This window comes from Sycon ciliatum, chromosome 11 (genome assembly GCF_964019385.1).
Source record: "Sycon ciliatum chromosome 11, ocSycCili1.1, whole genome shotgun sequence".
NCBI lineage: Eukaryota > Metazoa > Porifera > Calcarea > Leucosolenida > Sycettidae > Sycon > Sycon ciliatum.
Window position 1 is genome coordinate 1,857,497 of NC_088653.1, and position 21,674 is coordinate 1,879,170.

Here is a 21,674-nt window from a genome sequence, read left to right on the forward strand (position 1 = left end):
TCACGTCAGTCGCCGAAAGTCATTTCAGGGTGAGAATCGTTCTCAAGAAAAAGAACGCAAAAATCAGTGTAAGTCTCGATGGAACGCTTGAGGATGGACTGTACGAGCCTGGCCAGTTTCAGGGCAGCGAGTGCCGCATGACTCCGTGTTCCAGCCACGAGCTACACTTCGTCACGGTGTCAGTTTCGAGCAAGTAAGTGTTAGTTTTTTTCATTTGACTCTTGAGTTTCTGTCCGCAACGTCCTCACACGCAAGGCGTCCGTGGAGAATCTGTTCGGGATCAACCAAACTAACCTCAACATAGACGTGGGTTGTCGATGACAGCCTTTGGCGCCGTTCGTTGAGCAGGTTCTTGCTCAAAAACACCTTTCAAAAAAGTCACGAAGTTTTTGTATACGGAGGAAGTACAAGAAAGAAGAAACAAACTCTGCGAGCACCAAAGAAAAAACTCCACCATGAACAAGAAAGCCACCATGAAAAGGCTACCTCTTGCCCAGAGGAACAGTCCCGAAAAGGTGCTAGGAAACTATAAAGGACACAAGAAAAGAAACAAGTGCAAACTTCCGTACTGCGCCGCACGGTCCGTGAGAACCCCGCGCGGGATCAGCAGAAAGGTTCGCAGAGTTCATGACACGCATTGCCAAAAAGAGAAGTGTGAAGAGGTCAAAAGTAGACTCTACAAGTGCGATTCCACTGCAAACATCAGATCACAGAAAACTGTTGCAGGCAAGTCACGCTACACGTATGCATGCGTACAACCAACTACCAGATCTGCCGTCCTAGCGCTAGCCCAATCGCTCGTGATCACATGATCAATAATGACATAAGACATAGTTCTGCGACTGCAAACTTCGGCAGCTGGCACATAGCAAGAAAGAAACGAAATTAATTTTAAAACAGTTCGAACACAACGAAGAAATCAGTTGGAGAGAACAACAAAATTATCAAGTAGAACAATGTAAGTCCGGTGTGGAGTAGTAAGAATCAAAGGCGAAAGGGGAGCCTGCCGTGACTTTCTCGCTGTCATTATTCGTGTTGCTTGGCTGACTCATCTGTGTTTCAACACTGCATTTATAATCAAGCATGGCTAGATTTGTATTGCGGACACCTGGAGAAACATCATGAGCAAACCGAAGACAATTACAATATTTTTAATTTTTGGACTGCTTGCCCAGAAACATACCGTACAGCCCCGATTATAAGTCACACTTGATTATAAGTCGCACCCCAATTTCCAGGTTTGAGCAATATTGATTTGACATATTGATTTCAGTAGTAGGTCATGCTCGATTGAAAGTTGCACCCCCTTTTAATCCTTCATTTTTACTGTAAAATGTACAACTTATATTCGGAGAAATACGGTAACCTTAAATCCCAGCAACACTCCTTGGATACTCAATGAACATGAATAGTTTTCCGAATTTTCGGGCAACGCCCAGCATCATGTGTGGTAAGAATGTATGGCTTGGCTGGATTTCTACATTGGAGTCAGGGGATATTGAACATTGCCAAAAATATGAACCCATTTCAGAACATTGGGAAAGCTTTGGTCTAATTGTTATGTGCATTGTCTATGTAGTCTTTTCCAAAATGTCTCTTGTGCTCGTTTTTCGTTAATTAGCAACTTCCTTGTTTGAAGACTGGCACGGGGGCATTCGCGGCGTGATGAAGATTTAGATTAAATGGCTGATTGAAACTAGGGTATTTTTCGGAGTATAGTGCGCACTTTAGATGTGCTATTTTAGGCCCTAAATCGCAGTTGCGCACCATGCTCCGAATATGAAATGCATGTACTTCAATGAAGATTGAAGTTCGCACCCCCAATGAAGATTCGGGGTGCCCGTTATACAAAGGTGCGCACCATACTCCGAACATACGGTGCTACATCACTCCTTATCATGAAAGGCTTTAATAGTGAAAAGCAGAGCACAATCACCATAAACATTGCTATGTATCATGGGTCTCTATTGCGCTGAGCATCCCATTGCTTTGTAAGTTGCTAATCCCTTCCCACTTTGTGCACGCGCTCTTCATTTTATTTTTTCTCTTCTTCCGTGGTTGGTCTCACCCTCTCCTCAATTCAATTGGCTGTCTTGACATGCCACGAGGTGCAGAAATAAATAAATTAATTAATAATAATAAATAGACCAGATGTGTGGGACACCGCCTTCATTTCATCATTCAGCTGCAATCCACTCACGTTGCAAATTCAAAGCCAATTCTTTCCCAATGGTTTGAGCAATAGCAATAAAATGGAGTTTTCCCGCCCTAGATTGAGAGATCTCGCGGGTATTCGAACGACTAGAGCAATCGCATAATAATAATAAATAAATATAAAACAACATATTTTGTTGTTTTATATTTATTTTTTACTAAGTACACAAAATACTCTTCAGAAGTGGAGAAGACAACAGAATATACAATAACAAAACAGCAGGGAGGATAGGGGCTGCAAAGCAAGCCTGTGTGTGCTGGTAAGAGAGTTTTTGCATTTGAGGTGTCGCTTTCAGAAGTGAGTGGTGGTAAGTTATGTAAAGCCTAGTGCACATTCAATCAAACGCTGCTGGTACGGTACGTAAGCGGCTGTCGGGACGGCTGGGGTGAGCTACAAAATCCTGTAGGAGTCGGACAACACTACATGCAGCAGTCGTTGCCATGTTCAACCTCGAACGTCCGAGTCATTAAGGCCGGTTCTCAGTGCATGTCGAGTATGAGAAAGTCATCATGCGTTCATCTCACGATGGGACAAACACATTGAGCTCAAGTCAACTTTTTCGTGATGCGACGCGTTTTCCTTACACAAATAAAAGTACCGTAATGATACAGGCTTTAGACATCGTCCAAGACAGGGTGAATTTTGGACCTAGTTTATTGTTTTTCGGGACTTTACAATCTTTTCAATCAGTTCCCCTTGCATGAAGCGGAATTAAGTTCAGCATACCATTTTTCATGAAGACCAAAAAAAATGCGCGAAAGATGTGGCATTCAAATAATACAACAAGGAAATGATCGAACAGTTTGTCTGTAAAGCTTCTGAACAATAAATGAAATATTATCTTGCTGAAATTCAACTCAAGTCGTGCTAGCCATTCTGTGAGTTAGAATGGGATGCGCAATGTTCTAAACGCTAACAATTTGCAATTTCCGAGTACAATTTCCAACAACAACAACAACAACAACAACAACAACAACAACAACAACAACAATAACAGCAACAGCAACAGCAGCAGCAACAGCAACAGCAACAGCAACAGCAACAGCAACAGCAACAGCAACAGCAACAGCAACAGCAACAGCAACAGCAACAGCAACAGCAACAACAACAACAACAACAACAACAACAACAACAACAACAACAACAACAACAACCTTCATACCAATACCAGCAGGAGTGCCCCAGGGCTCGGTCCTGGGACCACTTCTGTTCCTGGCGTACACCATTGACCTGCCCACTGCCTGTGAAAATGTTACAACCTCGTGTAGCCAGTTCGCGGACGACACCGCACTAATTGCCATTGCAGGCAGCTACATTGAGTGTGAGGCTGCGCTACAAAGAAGCGTGGATGCCGCAGCAGAATGGCGAGAGCGCTGGCACCTGCTAGTCAATAAAACGAAAACCGTCATCCTCCCGTTCTACCATGCTAACCGACCCCCACCACGACTACCCGAAATAAAACTTGGCCAAACCCTATTAGAAACAGTAACACAACATCGTCACCTCGGCATCATCTTTCAGCACGACCTAAGATGGTCAGCCCACCTTGACTTTGTGCTGAAGAAAGCCGTAAAATCTTTTAATATTCTCTTTAGGCTCAAATCAACTCTACACACTTAATCACTCTCTCTCATTTAGAAAACGTATATCCTGCCTATAATTGAATATGCATGCATTGCTGTCACCCCGCTCTCAATCGCAGCCCTTGACCGTCTTGAGCGAATGCAGCGCAAGGCGGCCAGAATCTGCCTCCGTCTCCCCCTTTACACTCCTCTGGATCATTCAACACTGCTCTATCGGCTCAAATGGCCGACAATGTTCTCCCGTCGCAAAGTGAAGCTCACCCTCCTTGCTCACTCCATAAAATACCAATATGCCCCACAACACATACACTTGCTCAACCCCCCGCTCAAGTTACGGCCCAGTACAGCCTTCGACACGCACGCACTTGGCACCTCCCACCCTCCAGAACCGATCACTGTAGAGACTCCCCACTGTACAAGTCCCTAGAATACTACAATGCCCTCCCTGCTAGCATTCGTGACGTCTCCTCCCGACCTGCTTTCAAACAAGAAATCTGCTCACTGCTGATTAACTCAATCTGCTCCTGCAGCGCTCACCCTCTCCCATACTTGTAAAGTTCAAAGTGATGTAAATCACTTTCCAACTGTTTAACCCACAATCTCACCTTCTCATCAATTTATCTCTTATTGGCGATGGTGCCATCGTGAGAAAAAAGAATTCAAACAACAACAACGACAACGACAACGACAACGACAACGACAACGACAACGACAACGACAACGACAACGACAACGACAACAACAACAACAACAACAACAACAACAACAACAACAACAACAACAACAAAAGTTGAGTAGGAGTAGGAAGCAGATTTTGGCGCTCCCAGTTTTTCCCTAGATTTCTGCGGATTGAGGCTTACCCGGGGTGCCAGACCCCAACCATGGAGCGCAACATTAGTACTGCTGCCCGAAATGGCGAGCCACGATGGAAATCACTTACCCGTGAAGACATGAAGGCCAACACCGTAGTTTTCACCAGTCACGCCGGTATCAAGACAGTGGATGTAGCCGAGGCCCTTGTTACCCAAGGGTACACGGACGTCGCCTCCGTCCAGATCACCAATTCTAACCTCACAAAGGTAACGTTATTATCTGCTACGCAGACTGACGCACTGCTGGGGCACGGGTTTTTTATCGGCGACAGCCATTTCTCTGTACGCCCTGCATTCACCAAACAACTACAACTCCATTTGATGTCCCGATCTGGATCGAGAATACCGTTATCTGCAGTGCTTTGGCTGCATTTGGCCAGATCCAGGGAGACATCCGCCATGGTCAAATTCAAACCTCGTCGGGGATTACTGTAGGGACAGGTATGCGATTCGCCACCATCGAGCTGAAGGAGGGATGTCGGCAAGTTCCGTCATTTGTCCGCACAGCCGACCAGCACCAGTTTCGTGTCCGTCACGAGGACCAGAGGGCCACCTGCAGGATCTGCATGGGGGAGCACTTTGCTCGATCGTGTCCGAGCAAGCGGCCCACGAACAAACCACCCACAAATACACAGAGCACCAATTCGGCTGCACTCCCTGGATCACAACTGAGCTCGCGTACAAGTGCGCCCGATGCAGGAGGTAGTGAGGCTGTTGTGAGTGCTAGTTCAGGTAGTAGCTGTACAAACACGGACCCCAGCGCGGAGCCCGAGAGCTCAAATCAATCCACCAGCTCAGCACGCACGCGCATAGAGCCCAAGGGTTCACACTCGTACGCCAGCGCAGCTCAACAGGGAGCCCGTGCACAGTTCAACTGTACGCACGGGGCGGCCGAACAGGTGAGCACTGCACCCGACGGATCCCCTGCTAGTACTAGTACTAGTAGCAAGGATGCAACACAGCAAACCGCTGAAATGAACAGCGCCAGTGCGTCTGAGAACACAACCAGCGACGGGGAATCCAAGGAAATACAGAGCAATACTCCATCCTCTGTCGACCAAACTGAGGTAGCTGAGAGTTCCAGCTTGCAGGTAATCGCTCCCAGTACACCCCCAATGTCCGGCACCCCTCCGCCTACAGGCACTGGGGCAGGCCACGACGACGGGGCCACCACGGTTGCCTCTGACGATGCGGATTGGATACCCAGCGGTCCTCGTCGTCGCCGACACAGCCACGGCCATTCGACCATGGAGGAGAAAGCCAAGGCCGATGGGACATGGCCCTCCCCTCAGAGGAAACACCCGAAATACTGAGTCCAGATAAGTTTCAACAACTAGCCAAAAGACAAAAACATAAAAAATAAAAAATAAAATTCCCCCAAAAAAAACAATACCAATGTCAGTGAATTTGAACTTTCTCAGTACCAACGTGCGTTGCATATTCAACAAAATGGACGAGTTACTTACCTTTACCCGTTCGTGCTCTGAATCTCAGAACGAACTATCAGTCATTGCAGTCCAGGAAACCTGGGCTGACACATCAGACCCTGACAGTCTCTATGCAATCCCAGGCTACAAGCTGATCGGAGCTGACAGACAGGACTATGGTGATGGTGTTGCCTTGTACATAGCGGAACGTTTCAACGCAAGGGTACTGACAATACCAATGACAGCAGCAGAATGCATATGGACGAGAATTTCCACCGATAACCTTTCCCTCGTTGTTGCAAACATTTACCGACCACCCCGTAGCGATGGCACCCTCTTCTGTGCGGAACTGGAAAGAAGCATCAAAACCGCTAGAGCCGAAGGTGACGACCTCCTACTACTTGGAGACTTCAATGCCAAGAACAGTGCGTGGCTCACCACGGACAGAACAGATCGCCTTGGGGACGACATACAAACTCTGCTACACACATACGGCCTCACACAACATGTCAGATTCCCTACTTACATCCACTGACAAACACCTCTCTCATGTCTAGACCTTGTTATCTCCTCACTCCACACCAATGATATTCATATTCAATCACTTCCACCGTTTGGCGCATCGGATCACACTACTATCAGTGGCCACATCAAAAATCAACTGCCCCCGATAATTAACAACTCCCCTCCACGATCCAGAAGCACCACATTCTGGTCATGGACAGACAGCACTATCCACCTTCTTCGAGAAGCCCTTTCACGAACAAATCTCAACCACCATCCAAACCAACACGACCCATGCCCAGTTGACACCTTCTGGCGATCCTGGCGCGTCAATGTCCTGAGCATCGCCCAAGAACACTGCCAAGTTACTCGCACTCACCCCCCCCCCCCCCTTGGGACAGGAAGAACGTGCCAGCACGACCATGGATATCAAAGGGCCTCTTGAAAGAGATCAAGGATAAGCACAGAAAACACAGAATATACCTTCACTCACGCTCGCCTGACGACTGGAACACGTTCACTGCCCAAAGAAACCGTGTCATCACCCTCCTGCGTCGTGCTAAATCGGACTTCGTAAACAACTCAACAGCCTCCTCTACTTCCCTACACCGCCTCATGAAGCACCTAACTACAGCTACAAAACAACGCATACCCGAACTCGTCAGCCAAGCAACTCCTGCAACGACACCAGCACAAAAAGCCGCTGCCCTCAACGAATTCTTCATTTCACAGAGCAAGCTGTCCGTGGCCAATGCGGACGAGCAAACTCCAGCCATTAACACCACCCCTGACATCCTCAGTCCCCTTCAAGAAATCTCGACTTCCCAAGCTGAAGTCGAAAAACTCCTCCGCGGAGTTGATACCAACAAAAGCCCCGGGTTTGACTCTATTCCAAACCGCCTACTCAAAGAAGCGGCTAAGGAACTTGCACCGTCGTTATCGTCCCTCTTTAATCTATCATTCCAAACCGGAGAAATCCCACAGGAGTGGAAAGATGCCACCATTACTCCAGTACCCAAGCCGGGTGACCCAACCCAACCAACAAATTATAGACCCATCTCTCTCTTGAGCACTACATCAAAAATCCAAGAAAAAATTGCACATCAACTCCTCTACAAGCACATCACACCCACCTGCCCAACCAGCAGTCCGGATTCCGCGAGAAAGACGGCACTTAGCAGCAGCTCGCCCTTCTCGTCGATACCCTCTCCACTGCGAGAGACGACGGGAAACACGTCAATGCCTGCTTTTTCGATCTAAGCAAGGCCTTCGATCGTGTGTGGCATGCAGGCCTTCTAGCAAAACTCTCCCACTATGGTGTCCAGGGCAACGCCCTGGAGTGGTTCCGACGGTACCTGTTGGGGCGTCGGCAAAGGGTCCAGGTGGATGGCGACCTATCGCCTTTCCTCGAGATCCCTGCCGGCGTCCCTCAGGGATCTGTTCTTGGGCCGCTTCTATTCCGCGTCTACACCATAGACCTTCCACACGCATGTGAGAATCCCAGCACCACCTGTAGCCAGTTTGCAGATGACACCGCTCTGATTTCCATAGCGAGAACTCTTCAAGACTGCACCCGAAACCTACAACCAACAGAGTGTCACAGCAGCTGGAGACTGGCTTCAAAGATGGCATCTGCTGGTTAACACAAAGAAAACAGTCATCCTCCCGTTCTACCATAATAACCGCCCCCCTGAACAGCTACCCCAGATCACCCTCTGGAATAGTCCGCTTACCGTAGCACAAAAACACAAACACCTCGGAATAATCTTTCAGCAGGACCTCCGTTGGACGGAGCATGTTGAATACATAGTCAAAAAATCACTCAAGTCTTTCAATATTCTTTTTAGACTAGGGTCTACACTCACCAGTGATTCTTTATCTCACATCTATCAGACATACATACTACCTATATTCTCATATGCGAGCAATGCTCTCACACCGTTGTCCCACACTTCCCTTGACAGGCTAGAACGACTCCAGCAGGAAGCCGCCAGAATATGTCTCCACCTTCCCCTTTACACACACTTAGAACACTCCCACCTTTTGCATCGCATCAAATGGCCAACATTATTTTCACGCTTTAAAGTTAAACATATACTCTTCGCGCATTCTCTGCGCCACAATTATGCCCCACCACATATACTCTCGCTGCATACTGCTAGCAACGTGCAACCTTCGTATAATTTACGTCGCTCTCGTACTTGGCACTTGCCAACTCCGCGGACTGACCGCTGTCTCCATTCTCCCCTGTACAAGGCCCTTCATTACTTTAATTGCCTGCCCACCCAGCTTCGCGAAATCCTTTCTCGTACTCCCTTCAAATCCGAGATATCCCTGCTGTTGCACAACTCTGTATGCTCGTGTAGCGACCACCCCTGCCCGTACACTTAAGTACGCAACTCTGTATGCTCGTGTGGCGACCACCCCTGCCCGTACACTTAAGTAGTCATTAACCCCTAGGCCCTGCCCACACAATTCTTCCTCACTCTTTCTCCTTTCTTACACTATTATCTCTTATTGGCCACTGGCTATCGTGAGAATAAAGATTTGAAACAACAACAACAGCAACAACAACAACAACAACAACAACAACAACAACAACAACAACAACAACAACAACAACAACAACAACAACAACAACAACAACAACAACAACAACAACAACAACAACAACAACAACAACAACAACAACAACAACAACAACAACAACAACAACAACAACAACAACAACAACAACAACAACAACAACAACAACAACAACAAAAACAACAACAACAGCAACAGCAACAATACTCACTTGACGGACTAACAGAGTAGGTTTGGGATAAGAGCTTTTGCCTGACTTTGACGCGGCTGACAAGTGTGACTGCCGTATTCTTGCTTTTTTTCGGATACACAACAAATGCAATAATCCCCAGCAGGATAACCAGACCAAACGTTACTCCAACAATAAGACCCGCTGTCGCGACATTTCCTTCTTTTTGGTTGCCGGATACAGCTGGAGACCACACATCAACGTACAAACAAAGGTCAGGTGATTGTATATTAAACATTATCGTACTGTTAGGTACCACCTCCCGTACCTTTTCTAGCTGGCCTGCATGCACTTGCGTACTCACCTTTTGTCTCCTTTTGTTCCGTTGGCCTGGGTAGCTACTTGCGCGCCCATATTTGCCATAGCTTCCCAGGCCCTTTATCTTGCCGGTCAGACTTGCTCTTTTTCTCCCTCTTCAATGTAGTCGTTTCGTTCGTCTTGGTCTCTTGTCTCGTCGTCTATAATAAATGTCTTTCCCCAACCTACCTGTTCCCGTTGTAATGTCTGGATAATGCGTCGTCAGTCATCCTTTTCGTATTCAACATTCGCGCCCGATTATTGATCGACCCATGACTCTGAGCTGAGGGGAGAGTGGTGGCTGCACGTCTGTGGCTGTAGACCGGTTAGAAGCTGCCCTTGCGTCTGCGGATCCGCTTGAGGAGGTTTTCGACCTCTTTCGCACTGACTTCGTTAGCCCACGTGACCTGTGGGTCTGTGTCGTTGTTCTGGCATTCCGAGGTGGCACTGTTACCTGGGCGAAAGGAGTTCTCTCCCCTCTTCACTGGAGTAAAGCCATCGTCTTCAGTGTCCGGTGATGGGTGTGTGGTTTTCCCCCTGGAGGTGGCCAGAGCATTCGGCGGCGTGACTGGGGTGCAGGCGACCGTGTTGGCGGCTGGCGACGCTGCTGGCTTTGCTGGGGTCAAGCTTGTGTGCGGTACTGCGGCTGCGACCACCTCAGTGCTGGCAGGGGTTGGACTTTGCAGGGCTTGACTGTACGTGTTTGGTGGTGGTACGGCTACAACTATCTCCGTGCTGGCTTGACTGCAGGCCTCCCCAGCTGGTGGAGGTGTGATTATCGTGGATGACTCAACTACCTCCGTGCTGCCAGACGGGCCTCGACTGCACGCCTCCCCAGCTGGTGGTGGTGGGGCTCGCCCTGTACGGGGTGGTGCACGTGCGTTTATGCCCTTATTTGGGCATTGTGCTGCGAGGTGGTCAGGGTTGTTGCACACATTGCAAGTACGCACCTGACCATCGTAGCGTACACGTACAGTCAGCCCGCCCTGGGTTTTTATGACGGACTGGATGTGGGTGCCCTTGTTTAACTTGAAGGTCAAATGTCGTATACCCGTAGCAACTCTCAATCCAGATTTCGTGACAATGTGCCCATGCCGTACTCCCTGCGTGCCTGCGCATGTCTCGTTACCCGCCAAACAGACAATGAGATCTTGGTCAGAGACCCAGATTGGTGCATCCAAGACTCTGACTTCAACCAGGGGTTCCGTGAAAAAATGGACAAGAATGGCGGTTCCGTCCAACTCAATGCCGTGATCTGCCATGGCCATCGCACTCTCGTTGGACAGGAAAGTTACAATGCATCGACTATTTGCACTTCTCTGTACCGATAGGAGGTCATCATAGCCGGAGGCCGCAATCGCCTCAGCCACATCCAAGATTTTGATGTACCGGGGGCAGACAAACTTCACGGAGTTTTGCTTCAGCTGTTCAGCAGGCACATCTTTCCAGACCGGAAACGTTTCCTCGTTGTTCATTTCTTGATTCCTGATAGACTGGACTTATGACATATACAATTGGCAGGCAAAAACGTTTAAGAGAGCATGTCTGAGAATACCAAAGTATGTGTGCAAGTGGATCTCTCCGATTTCGCTCAAAATTTGCAGGTAGGTTCCCTTTGGGGTGTGGATCGATTGTGCAAAGCCCTTGAAAAAGTTTCTGAAGGGAACCTTGAAATTTGCATACCCTCAAAAATGGCCGAAATATCACATTATTTATGAGTCTGGAAACGAGTCACGCCACATCGTATACGAACAAGCTATGAACAAAACTCCATCAAGCCAACATTGCCTCACCTTTCCTGGAGCAGTACCGCTTAGCCACGCCAGCATCCCAGAAGACGAGGTCCATCACCCCCTGACGCCACAAATGATCGTCTTGAAAATAGCCAATTTACAAGCGCTGGCAAAACAGCCAGCTACATCCTCAATTGGCCAGAACTATACACAGGCAGATAGTGGAACACCTCTTCTAGCGCTGAGGACATGTCCCCCATCTTTCTTTTGGGGTTTGCTTGAAATACACTTTTTGAATTTTTCCACTCGACCATGCTGAAATACGGCCAAAGTCATACCTGCGCAGGAAAGCTCGCCCCTCCACGACGTCTCCTCAGCAATTTCTACTCCAACACTACTCCCAAGGCCGCAGAAAAAAAGTGTAGTGTTGACTCTGACAAGGAAAAGCAGCGGTGATCACTTGTTACTCCAAACGACAAGCTTCTCCTTGCGCCACCAATAATTTTTTGTGCGACTGTTGATGAAAACGTGACTGAAGACCTGAGCGCAGCTTTTGAATTTTATTGCAAGATGCACGGTGAAATCATCATTCCTCTTGCAGTAAAATCCAAAAACTACACGGAAAAATTCAGTCACTTTTGCATCAAATGTTGCACCGAAAAATGTTTGTGGCGCAAGGAGAAGCTTGTTGTTTGGAGTGACAAGTGATCACCGCTGCTTTTCCTTGTCAGAGTCAACAACAAACTTTGTTCTGCAGCGTTGGGAGTGGTGTTGGAGTAGAAATTGCTGACTAGGCGTCGCGGAGGGCGAGCTTTCCTGCGCAGGTATGAGTTTGGACGTATTTCAGAATGGTCGAGTGGAAAAATTCAAAATTGTTTATTTCAAAAAAACCCAAAAAGGATGATGGGGGACATGTCCTCAGTGCTAGAAGAGGTGTTCTAGTATCTGCCGGTGTAGAGTGTTTGCTAATCGAGGACGTAGCTCGCTGTTTTATCAGCGCTTGTAATTTGGCTATTTTCAAGACGATAATTTGTGGCGTCAAGGAATGATTGCCCTCGTCTTCCGGGATGCTGGCGTGGCTAAGTGGTGCTGCCCCAAGAACTCTTCTAAGGTGAGGTAATGTTGGCTTGATGGAGTTTAGTTCGTAGCTTGTTCTTGTAGGCTGTGCCGTGGCTCGTTTGTAGACATACAAATCGAGCCAATATTGGGCCAATAATTAGGGGTATGCCAATTTCATGGTTCCCTTCAAAGGATTTTGCGCGGGCTTTGGAATGGCGATCTACACCCCAAAGCAAACCTATCTGCAAAATTTGAGCGAAATCTGAGAGACCGACTTGCACATATGTTCTGGTTTTCTCAGACATGCTGTCTTAAATACCTTTTTTTAAGTTTTTTATCACACAATGTTTGGACCATGGTATACATCCAAATGTCGTGCGCTATTCCGTCGGATAATAAACTTCATAATACATTTTTGTTCGCCATCTCGTTCGAACTAAACCAAACTTCACGATTCAAACTGCGCTGCAAAGCTGAGATCCTAGCGCTTTCTTTGATGGCCAACATGCATGCTCTGTAGCAAATGGAAACCCCTAAAAAAGCAAGTCGTGAGCAAAAAGTTTGAAGTGAATGCCAGAAAGAATAGTTTGATTTTTTCCAATTCTATTCGTCACCGCTCACTCACATCTAGTTTTGTCGCAAAAGACTTTATATCACTGGATGCTGAGCTCAATACCTTTCCAACGGTGTATCGTGTTTGGAAATTGGCCGCCGTTGACATAAGTTACGGCAGTTTGTACAGTGATGTCTGCACCTCACACTATAGCGTGGGCAGTGGAGCGAGATATATCGTCATCCGCCGTTCAGGTACACTTTACACATTTACAGAGCGAGATATTTCGTCCTACCTGGTTCAAGTCCTGCCTGGGAGCGGTTTTTCAAGCCGTGCTGCCACCAACAGTCAACTGGAAACTTGTGGCCAGGCACAAGGGGTACATGGACGCAGCTAATGGGGTCGTTCTCGGCACTTGTGCCAGTGGTTGTGAGACTTATCCACTCACCCCCACCGTTAGGCGCTGCATCTGCCGCTAGGGTTAACCGGGTATTAACGGCCGTCGTGAGTTCCCTTCGGGAACGGCCACGATAATTTACTTTTTTATATATTTTTATATCTCTTCATCAGCACTGAAAGGGTGTGCGGATTCGTCAGTGTAAGCCAGTTTGGCGTGGGCAAAAATAAGCATGTAGCAGCACTGCAGGTATAATCAGACTTTCAAACATTGTTCATTTTGTGTTATTGTGTATGTTTGATAAGAAAGACCATGATTCTGAAAGATTTATTGTGCACCAGGATGCGGAGTGACCTGCTACCATTCTAATGAACTATCCGTAGTGTTGGCACCTGAAATCCAACCCCTAGTTTTCATACTCGAGTGCACAACCGATTATGCATGTAGTGTAATGGGTAGCCGAGTGGTAGGCGCGGTGTAATCAACAAGAATTATCCTTTATTCTATTTCTTTCAGGTACTCACCTGAGATATAATTATTAGTGAAAGAAGAAGCGGCAATTAAATAACTTTCTCTCAGGTGCTCCCCTAGAGGCTGATTTCTTCTTCTTCGAGTTAGCTTTCGTTGCTATCTAATCTAATCTTCCTCAAAACAGAAATGCGCAGCCGCTTTAATGCAGCAGACGCCCTACGCTTACATACGGAGATACACTAAATATACATCAGGCAAAGCTCCGTATTAGTTCCGTACTACTTCCGTATTGGTCGGGCAGGGATACTACATGTAGCAGTCTGTGTGTGGCAGTGTGAAATACAACATGTACACATAATTGGGAATTGCAATACAAGCACATTCCTCCAGGGGAGGATTTCAGTTGCCAGCCCCATACTAGTGTTAGCGGCAGCACTTACCTTCACAGTGCGGTAATGAAGTGAGATTCCCATGAACTGTGCAAGTTGATGTGGCATCACCCTTTAGCAAAAAGCCCTCATTGCATGAAAAGGAAACATTGCTTCCCCACCGGATCATGGTGCTATCAGCAGTGCCGTTACCAACAGAAGGTACAGCGCAGTTTACAGCTGTACGCAGAATGAGAGCAACACGAAAATAAGCTTTCACTGCTGGCCCTAGTTTCCCCTTGTTGGCTAAGCTTTCAGCGCACTTACTTTCATTTTGAACCCTGCATGCAAGTCGCAGAGCAAAATCTTCCACCATTTTTGATTACATTTATGGATTTCCATGATCCACGGCTTGTTGGAAAGGCCTGAGCCAAGCGAAGAGTCCTTGGTAGTTCTCAGCTTCATAGGCATTCCAGGGTCACTTCTATATGCTCTAGAAGATGCCTTTACGTGTATCATAAACGCTAAAAAAACTTCATAATACATTTTTTGTTCGCCATCTCGTTCAAACTAAACTAAACTCCACGATTCAAACTGCGCTGTAAAGATGAAAAGCAAGTCGTGAGCAAAAGGTTTGAAGTGAATGCCAGAAAGAATATTTTTGATTCTTTCCAATTATATTCGTCACCACTCACTCACATCTAATTTTGTCGCAAAGGACTTTATAATGATATCACTGGAAAGCTGAGCTCAATACCTTTCCTACGGTGTATCGTGTTTGGAAATCGGCCGCTGTTGACAAAAGTTACGACAGTTTGTACAGTGATGTCTGCACTTCATGCTATAGCGTGGACAGTGGAGCGAGATATCTCATCATCCGCTGTTCAGGTACACTTTACACATTTACAGAGCGAGATATTTCGTCCTACCTGGTTCAAGTCCTGCCTGGGAGCGGTTTTTCAAGCCGTGCTGCCACCCACAGTCATCTGGGAACTTGTGGCCAGGCACAAGGGGTACATGGACGCAGCTAATGGGGTCGTTCTCGGCACTTGTGCCAGTGGTTGTGAGACTTATCCACTCACCCCCACCGTTAGGCGCTGCATCTGCCGCTAGGGTTAACCGGGTATTAACGGCCGTCGTGAGTTCCCTTCGGGAACGGCCACGATAATTTACTTTTTTATATATTTTTATATCTCGTCATCAGCACTGAAAGGGTGTGCGGTTTCGTCAGTGTAAGCCAGTTTGGCGTGGGCAAAAATAAGCATGTAGCAGCACTGCAGGTATAATCAGACTTTCAAACATTGTTCTATTTGTGTTATTGTGTATGTTTGATAAGAAAGACCATGATTCTGAAAGATTTATTGTGCACCAGGATGCGGAGTGACCTGCCACCATTCTAATGACCTATCCGTAGTGTTGGCACCTGAAATCCGACCCCTAGTTTTCATACTCGAGTGCACAACCGATTATGCATGTAGTGTAATGGGTAGCCGGGTGGTAGGCGCGGTGTAATCAACAAGAATTATCCTTTATTCTATTTCTTTACAGGTACACACCTGAGATATAATTACTAGTGAAAGAAGAAGCGGCAATTAAATAACTTTCTCTCAGGTGCTCACCTCGAGGCTGATTTCTTCTTCTTCTAGTTAGCTTTCGTTGCTATCTAATCTAATCTTCCTCAAAACAGAAATGCGCAGCCGCTTTAATGCAGCAGACGCCCTACGCTTACATACGGAGATACACTAAATATACATCAGGCAAAGCTCCATATTAGTTCCGTACTACTTCCGTATTGGTCGGGCAGGGATACTTCATGTAGCAGTCTGTGTCTGGCAGTGTGAAATACAACATGTACACATAATTGGGAATTGAAATACAAGCAAATTCCTCCAGGGGAGGATTTCAGTTGCCAGCCCCATACTAGTGTTAGCAGCAGCACTTACCTTCACAGTGCGGTAATGAAGTGAGATTCCCATGAACTGTGCAAGTTGATGTGGCATCACCCTTTAGCAAAAAGCCCTCATTGCATGAAAAGGAAACATTGCTTCCCCACCGGATCATGGTGTTATCAGCAGTGCCGTTACCAACAGAAGGTACAGCGCAGTTTACAGCTGTACACAGAATGAGAGCAACACGAAAATAAGCTTTCACTGCTGGCCCTAGTTTCCCCTTGTTGGCTAAGCTTTCAGCGCACTTACTTTCATTTTGAACCCTGCATGCAAGTCGCAGAGCAAAATCTTCCACCATTTTTGATTACATTTATGGATTTCCATGATCTACGGCTTGTTGGAAAGGCCTGAGGCAAGCGAAGAGTCCTTGGTAGTTCTCAGCTTCATAGGCATTCGAGGGTCACTTCTATATGCTCTAGAAGATGCCTTTACGTGTATCATAATCGCTAAAAAAACTTCATAATACATTTTTGTTCGCCATCTCGTTCAAACTAAACTAAACTCCACGATTCAAACTGCGCTGCAAAGCTGAGATCCTAGCGCTTTCTTTCATGTCCAACATGCATGCTCTGTAGCATATGGAAACCCCTAAAAAAGCAAGTCGTGAGCAAAAGGTTTGAAGTGAATGCCAGAAAGAATATTTTTGATTTTTTCCAATTTTATTCGTCACCACTCACTCACATCTAATTTTGTCGCAAAGGACTTTATAATCATATCACTGGAAAGCTGAGCCCAATACCTTTCCAACGGTGTATCGTGTTTGGAAATCGGCCGCTGTTGACAAAAGTTACGACAGTTTGTACAGTGATGTCTGCACTTCATACTATAGCGTGGACAGTGGAGCGAGATATCTCATCATCCGCTGTTCAGGTACACTTTACACATTTACAGAGCGAGATATATCGTCATCCGCCGTTCAGGTACACTTTACACATATACAGAGCGAGATATTTCGTCCTACCTGGTTCAAGTCCTGCCTGGGAGCGGTTTTTCAAGCCGTGCTGCCACCCACAGTCAACTGGGAACATGTGGCCAGGCACAAGGGGTACATGGACGCAGCTAATGGGGTCGTTCTCGGCACTTGTGCCAGTGGTTGTGAGACTGATCCACTCACCCCCACCGTTAGGCGCTGCATCTGCCGCTAGGGTTAACCGGGTATTAACGGCCGTCGTGAGTTCCCTTCGGGAACGGCCACGATAATTTACTTTTTTATATATTTTTATATCTCGTCATCAGCACTGAAAGGGTGTGCGGTTTCGTCAGTGTAAGCCAGTTTGGCGTGGGCAAAAATAAGCATGTAGCAGCACTGCAGGTATAATCAGACTTTCAAACATTGTCCATTTTGTGTTATTTTGTATGTTTGATAAGAAAGACCATGATTCTGAAAGATTTATTGTGCACCAGGATGCGGAGTGACCTGCTACCATTCTAATGAACTATACCTCTAGTGTTGGCACCTGAAATCCGACCCCTAGTTTTCATACTCGAGTGCACAACCGATTATGCATGTAATGTAATGGGTAGCCGAGTGGTAGGCGCGGTGTAATCAACAAGAATTATCTTTTATTCTATTTCTTTCAGGTACTCACCTGAGATATAATTATTAGTGAAAGAAGAAGCGGCAAATAAATAACTTTCTCTCCGGTGCTCCCCTAGAGGCTGATTTCTTCTTCTTCGAGTTAGCTTTCGTTGCTATCTAATCTAATTTTCCTCCAAACAGAAATGCCCAGCCGCTTTAATGCAGCAGACGCCCTACGCTTACATACGGAGATACACTAAAATAATATACATCAGGCAAAGCTCCGTATTAGTTCCGTACTACTTCCGTATTGGTCGGGCAGGGATACTACATGTAGCAGTCTGTGTCTGGCAGTGTGAAATACAACATGTACACATAATTGGGAATTGCAATACAAGCAAATTCCTCCAGGGGAGGATTTCAGTTGCCAGCCCCATACTAGTGTTAGCAGCAGCACTTACCTTCACAGTGCGGTAATGAAGTGAGATTCCCATGAACTGTGCAAGTTGATGTGGCATCACCCTTTAGCAAAAAGCCCTCATTGCATGAAAAGGAAACATTGCTTCCCCACCGGATCATGGTGTTATCAGCAGTGCCGTTACCAACAGAAGGTACAGCGCAGTTTACAGCTGTACACAGAATGAGAGCAACACGAAAATAAGCTTTCACTGCCGGCCCTAGTTTCCCCTTGTTGGCTAAGCTTTCAGCGCACTTACTTTCATTTTGAACCCTGCATGCAAGTCGCAGAGCAAAATCTTCCACCATTTTTGATTACATTTATGGATTTCCATGATCTACGGCTTGTTGGAAAGGCCTGAGCCAAGCGAAGAGTCCTTGGTAGATCTCAGCTTCATAGGCATTCGAGGGTCACTTCTATATGCTCTAGAAGATGCCTTTACGTGTATCATAATCGCTAAAAAAACTTCATAATACATTTTTTGTTCGCCATCTCGTTCAAACTAAACTAAACTCCACGATTCAAACTGCGCTGCAAAGCTGAGATCCTAGCGCTTTCTTTGATGTCCAACATGCATGCTCTGTAGCATATGGAAACCCCTAAAAAAGCAAGTCGTGAGCAAAAGGTTTGAAGTGAATGCCAGAAAGAATATTTTTGATTCTTTCCAATTATATTCGTCACCACTCACTCACATCTACTTTTGTCGCAAAGGACTTTATAATCATATCACTGGAAAGCTGAGCTCAATACCTTTCCAACGGTGTCTCGTGTTTGGAAATCGGCCGCTGTTGACAAAAGTTACGACAGTTTGTACAGTGATGTCTGCACTTCATACTATAGCGTGGACAGTGGAGCGAGATATCTCGTCATCCGCCGTTCAGGTACACTTTACACATTTACACAGCGAGATATTTCGTCCTACCTGGTTCAAGTCCTGCCTGGGAGCGGTTTTTCAAGCCGTGCTGCCACCCACAGTCAACTGGGAACTTGTGGCCAGGCACAAGGAGTACATGGACGCAGCTAATGGGGTCGTTCTCGGCACTTGTGCCAGTGGTTGTGAGACTTATCCACTCACCCCCACCGTTAGGCGCTGCATCTGCCGCTAGGGTAAACCGGGTATTAACGGCCGTCGTGAGTTCCCTTCGGGAACGGCCACGATAATTTACTTTTTTATATATTTTTATATCTCGTCATCAGCACTGAAAGGGTGTGCGGTTTCGTCAGTGTAAGCCAGTTTGGCGTGGGCAAAAATAAGCATGTAGCAGCACTGCAGGTATAATCAGACTTTCAAACATTGTTCATTTTGTGTTATTGTGTATGTTTGATAAGAAAGACCATGATTCTGAAAGATTTATTGTGCACCAGGATGCGGAGTGACCTGCTACCATTCTAATGAACTATACCTCTAGTGTTGGCACCTGAAATCCGACCCCTAGTTTTCATACTCGAGTGCACAACCGATTATGCATGTAATGTAATGGGTAGCCGAGTGGTAGGCGCGGTGTAATCAACAAGAATTATCTTTTATTCTATTTCTTTCAGGTACTCACCTGAGATATAATTATTAGTGAAAGGAGAAGCGGCAAATAAATAACTTTCTCTCCGGTGCTCCCCTAGAGGCTGATTTCTTCTTCTTCGAGTTAGCTTTCGTTGCTATCTAATCTAATTTTCCTCCAAACAGAAATGCCCAGCCGCTTTAATGCAGCAGACGCCCTACGCTTACATACGGAGATACACTAAAATAATATACATCAGGCAAAGCTCCGTATTAGTTCCGTACTACTTCCGTATTGGTCGGGCAGGGATACTACATGTAGCAGTCTGTGTCTGGCAGTGTGAAATACAACATGTACACATAATTGGGAATTGCAATACAAGCAAATTCCTCCAGGGCCTAGGGGAGGATTTCAGTTGCCAGCCCCATACTAGTGTTAGCAGCAGCACTTACCTTCACAGTGCGGTAATGAAGTGAGATTCCCATGAACTGTGCAAGTTGATGTGGCATCACCCTTTAGCAAAAAGCCCTCATTGCATGAAAAGGAAACATTGCTTCCCCACCGGATCATGGTGTCATCAGCAGTGCCGTTACCAACAGAAGGTACAGCGCAGTTTACAGCTGTACACAGAATGAGAGCAACACGAAAATAAGCTTTCACTGCTGGCCCTAGTTTCCCCTTGTTGGCTAAGCTTTCAGCGCACTTACTTTCATTTTGAACCCTGCATGCAAGTCGCAGAGCAAAATCTTCCACCATTTTTGATTACATTTATGGATTTCCATGATCTACGGCTTGTTGGAAAGGCCTGAGCCAAGCGAAGAGTCCTTGTTAGTTCTCAGCTTCATAGGCATTCGAGGGTCACTTCTATATGCTCTAGAAGATGCCTTTACGTGTATCATAATCGCTAAAAAAACTTCATAATACATTTTTGTTCGCCATCTCGTTCAAACTAAACTAAACTCCACGATTCAAACTGCGCTGCAAAGCTGAGATCCTAGCGCTTTCTTTCATGTCCAACATGCATGCTCTGTAGCATATGGAAACCCCTAAAAAAGCAAGTCGTGAGCAAAAGGTTTGAAGTGAATGCCAGAAAGAATATTTTTGATTTTTTCCAATTATATTCGTCACCACTCACTCACATCTAATTTTGTCGCAAAGGACTTTATAATCATATCACTGGAAAGCTGAGCTCAATACCTTTCCAACGGTGTATCGTGTTTGGAAATCGGCCGCTGTTGACAAAAGTTACGACAGTTTGTACAGTGATGTCTGCACTTCATACTATAGCGTGGACAGTGGAGCGAGATATCTCGTCATCCGCTGTTCAGGTACACTTTACTCATTTACACAGCGAGATATATCGTCATCCGCCGTTCAGGTACACTTTACACATTTACAGAGCGAGATATTTCGTCCTACCTGGTTCAAGTCCTGCCTGGGAGCGGTTTTTCAAGCCGTGCTGCCACCCACAGTCACCTGGGAACTTGTGGCCAGGCACAAGGGGTACATGGACGCAGCTAATGGATTCGTTCTCGACCCCTTGTGCCAGTGGTTGTGAGACTTATCCACTCACCCCCACCGTTAGGCGCTGCATCTGCCGCTAGGGTTAACCGGGTATTAACGGCCGTCGTGAGTTCCCTTCGGGAACGGCCACGATAATTTACTTTTTTATATATTTTTATATCTCGTCATCAGCACTGAAAGGGTGTGCGGTTTCGTCAGTGTAAGCCAGTTTGGCGTGGGCAAAAATAAGCATGTAGCAGCACTGCAGGTATAATCAGACTTTCAAACATTGTTCATTTTGTGTTATTGTGTATGTTTGATAAGAAAGACCATGATTCTGAAAGATTTATTGTGCACCAGGATGCGGAGTGACCTGCTACCATTCTAATGAACTATCCGTAGTGTTGGCACCTGAAATCCCACCTCTAGTTTTCATACTCGAGTGCACAACCGATT

The 21,674-nt window shown here is 46.4% G+C and overlaps 2 protein-coding genes across 2 annotated transcripts; both read right to left on the reverse strand.

Annotated features, from left to right (window-relative positions):
• Positions 1-399: 399 nt before the first annotated feature.
• LOC135826971 (uncharacterized) lies at positions 400-14,514 on the reverse strand. The gene is made up of 3 exons (XM_065339496.1): positions 14,367-14,514; positions 9,399-9,599; positions 400-1,108 (listed from the first exon to the last, which is right to left on the reverse strand). Exons 1-3 carry the CDS (start codon positions 14,482-14,484, stop codon positions 945-947), a joined length of 483 nt encoding a protein of 160 aa, XP_065195568.1. The 5' UTR covers positions 14,485-14,514; the 3' UTR covers positions 400-944.
• A 1,550-nt stretch (positions 14,515-16,064) lies between these two features.
• LOC135827627 (beta-2-glycoprotein 1-like) lies at positions 16,065-20,471 on the reverse strand. Its single transcript, XM_065340093.1, has 5 exons — positions 20,423-20,471; positions 20,168-20,335; positions 18,224-18,391; positions 16,238-16,405; positions 16,065-16,123 (listed from the first exon to the last, which is right to left on the reverse strand). The coding sequence occupies exons 1-5, from the start codon at positions 20,469-20,471 to the stop codon at positions 16,065-16,067; spliced, it is 612 nt and encodes a 203-aa protein (XP_065196165.1).
• Positions 20,472-21,674: the final 1,203 nt, after the last annotated feature.

What these genes read in the sequence shown, in the direction of transcription:
- LOC135827627 (XM_065340093.1), bottom strand. Translation starts at nt 20,471, where the DNA reads ATGGTGGAAGATTTTGCTCTGCGACTTGCATGCAGGGTTCAAAATGAA. An exon ending in TTCATTACCGCACTGTGAAG is followed by an intron (nt 18,392 to 20,167) that starts GTAAGTGCTGCT and finishes TTCTGTGTACAG; the next exon opens with CTGTAAACTGCGCTGTACCT. An exon ending in TTCATTACCGCACTGTGAAG is followed by an intron (nt 16,406 to 18,223) that starts GTAAGTGCTGCT and finishes TTCTGTGTACAG; the next exon opens with CTGTAAACTGCGCTGTACCT.
- LOC135826971 (XM_065339496.1), bottom strand. Translation starts at nt 14,484, where the DNA reads ATGATCCGGTGGGGAAGCAATGTTTCCTTTTCATGCAATGAGGGCTTT. An exon ending in TTCATTACCGCACTGTGAAG is followed by an intron (nt 9,600 to 14,366) that starts GTAAGTGCTGCC and finishes TGTGGTCTCCAG; the next exon opens with CTGTATCCGGCAACCAAAAA. An exon ending in CTACTCTGTTAGTCCGTCAA is followed by an intron (nt 1,109 to 9,398) that starts GTGAGTATTGTT and finishes ATGTTTCTCCAG; the next exon opens with GTGTCCGCAATACAAATCTA.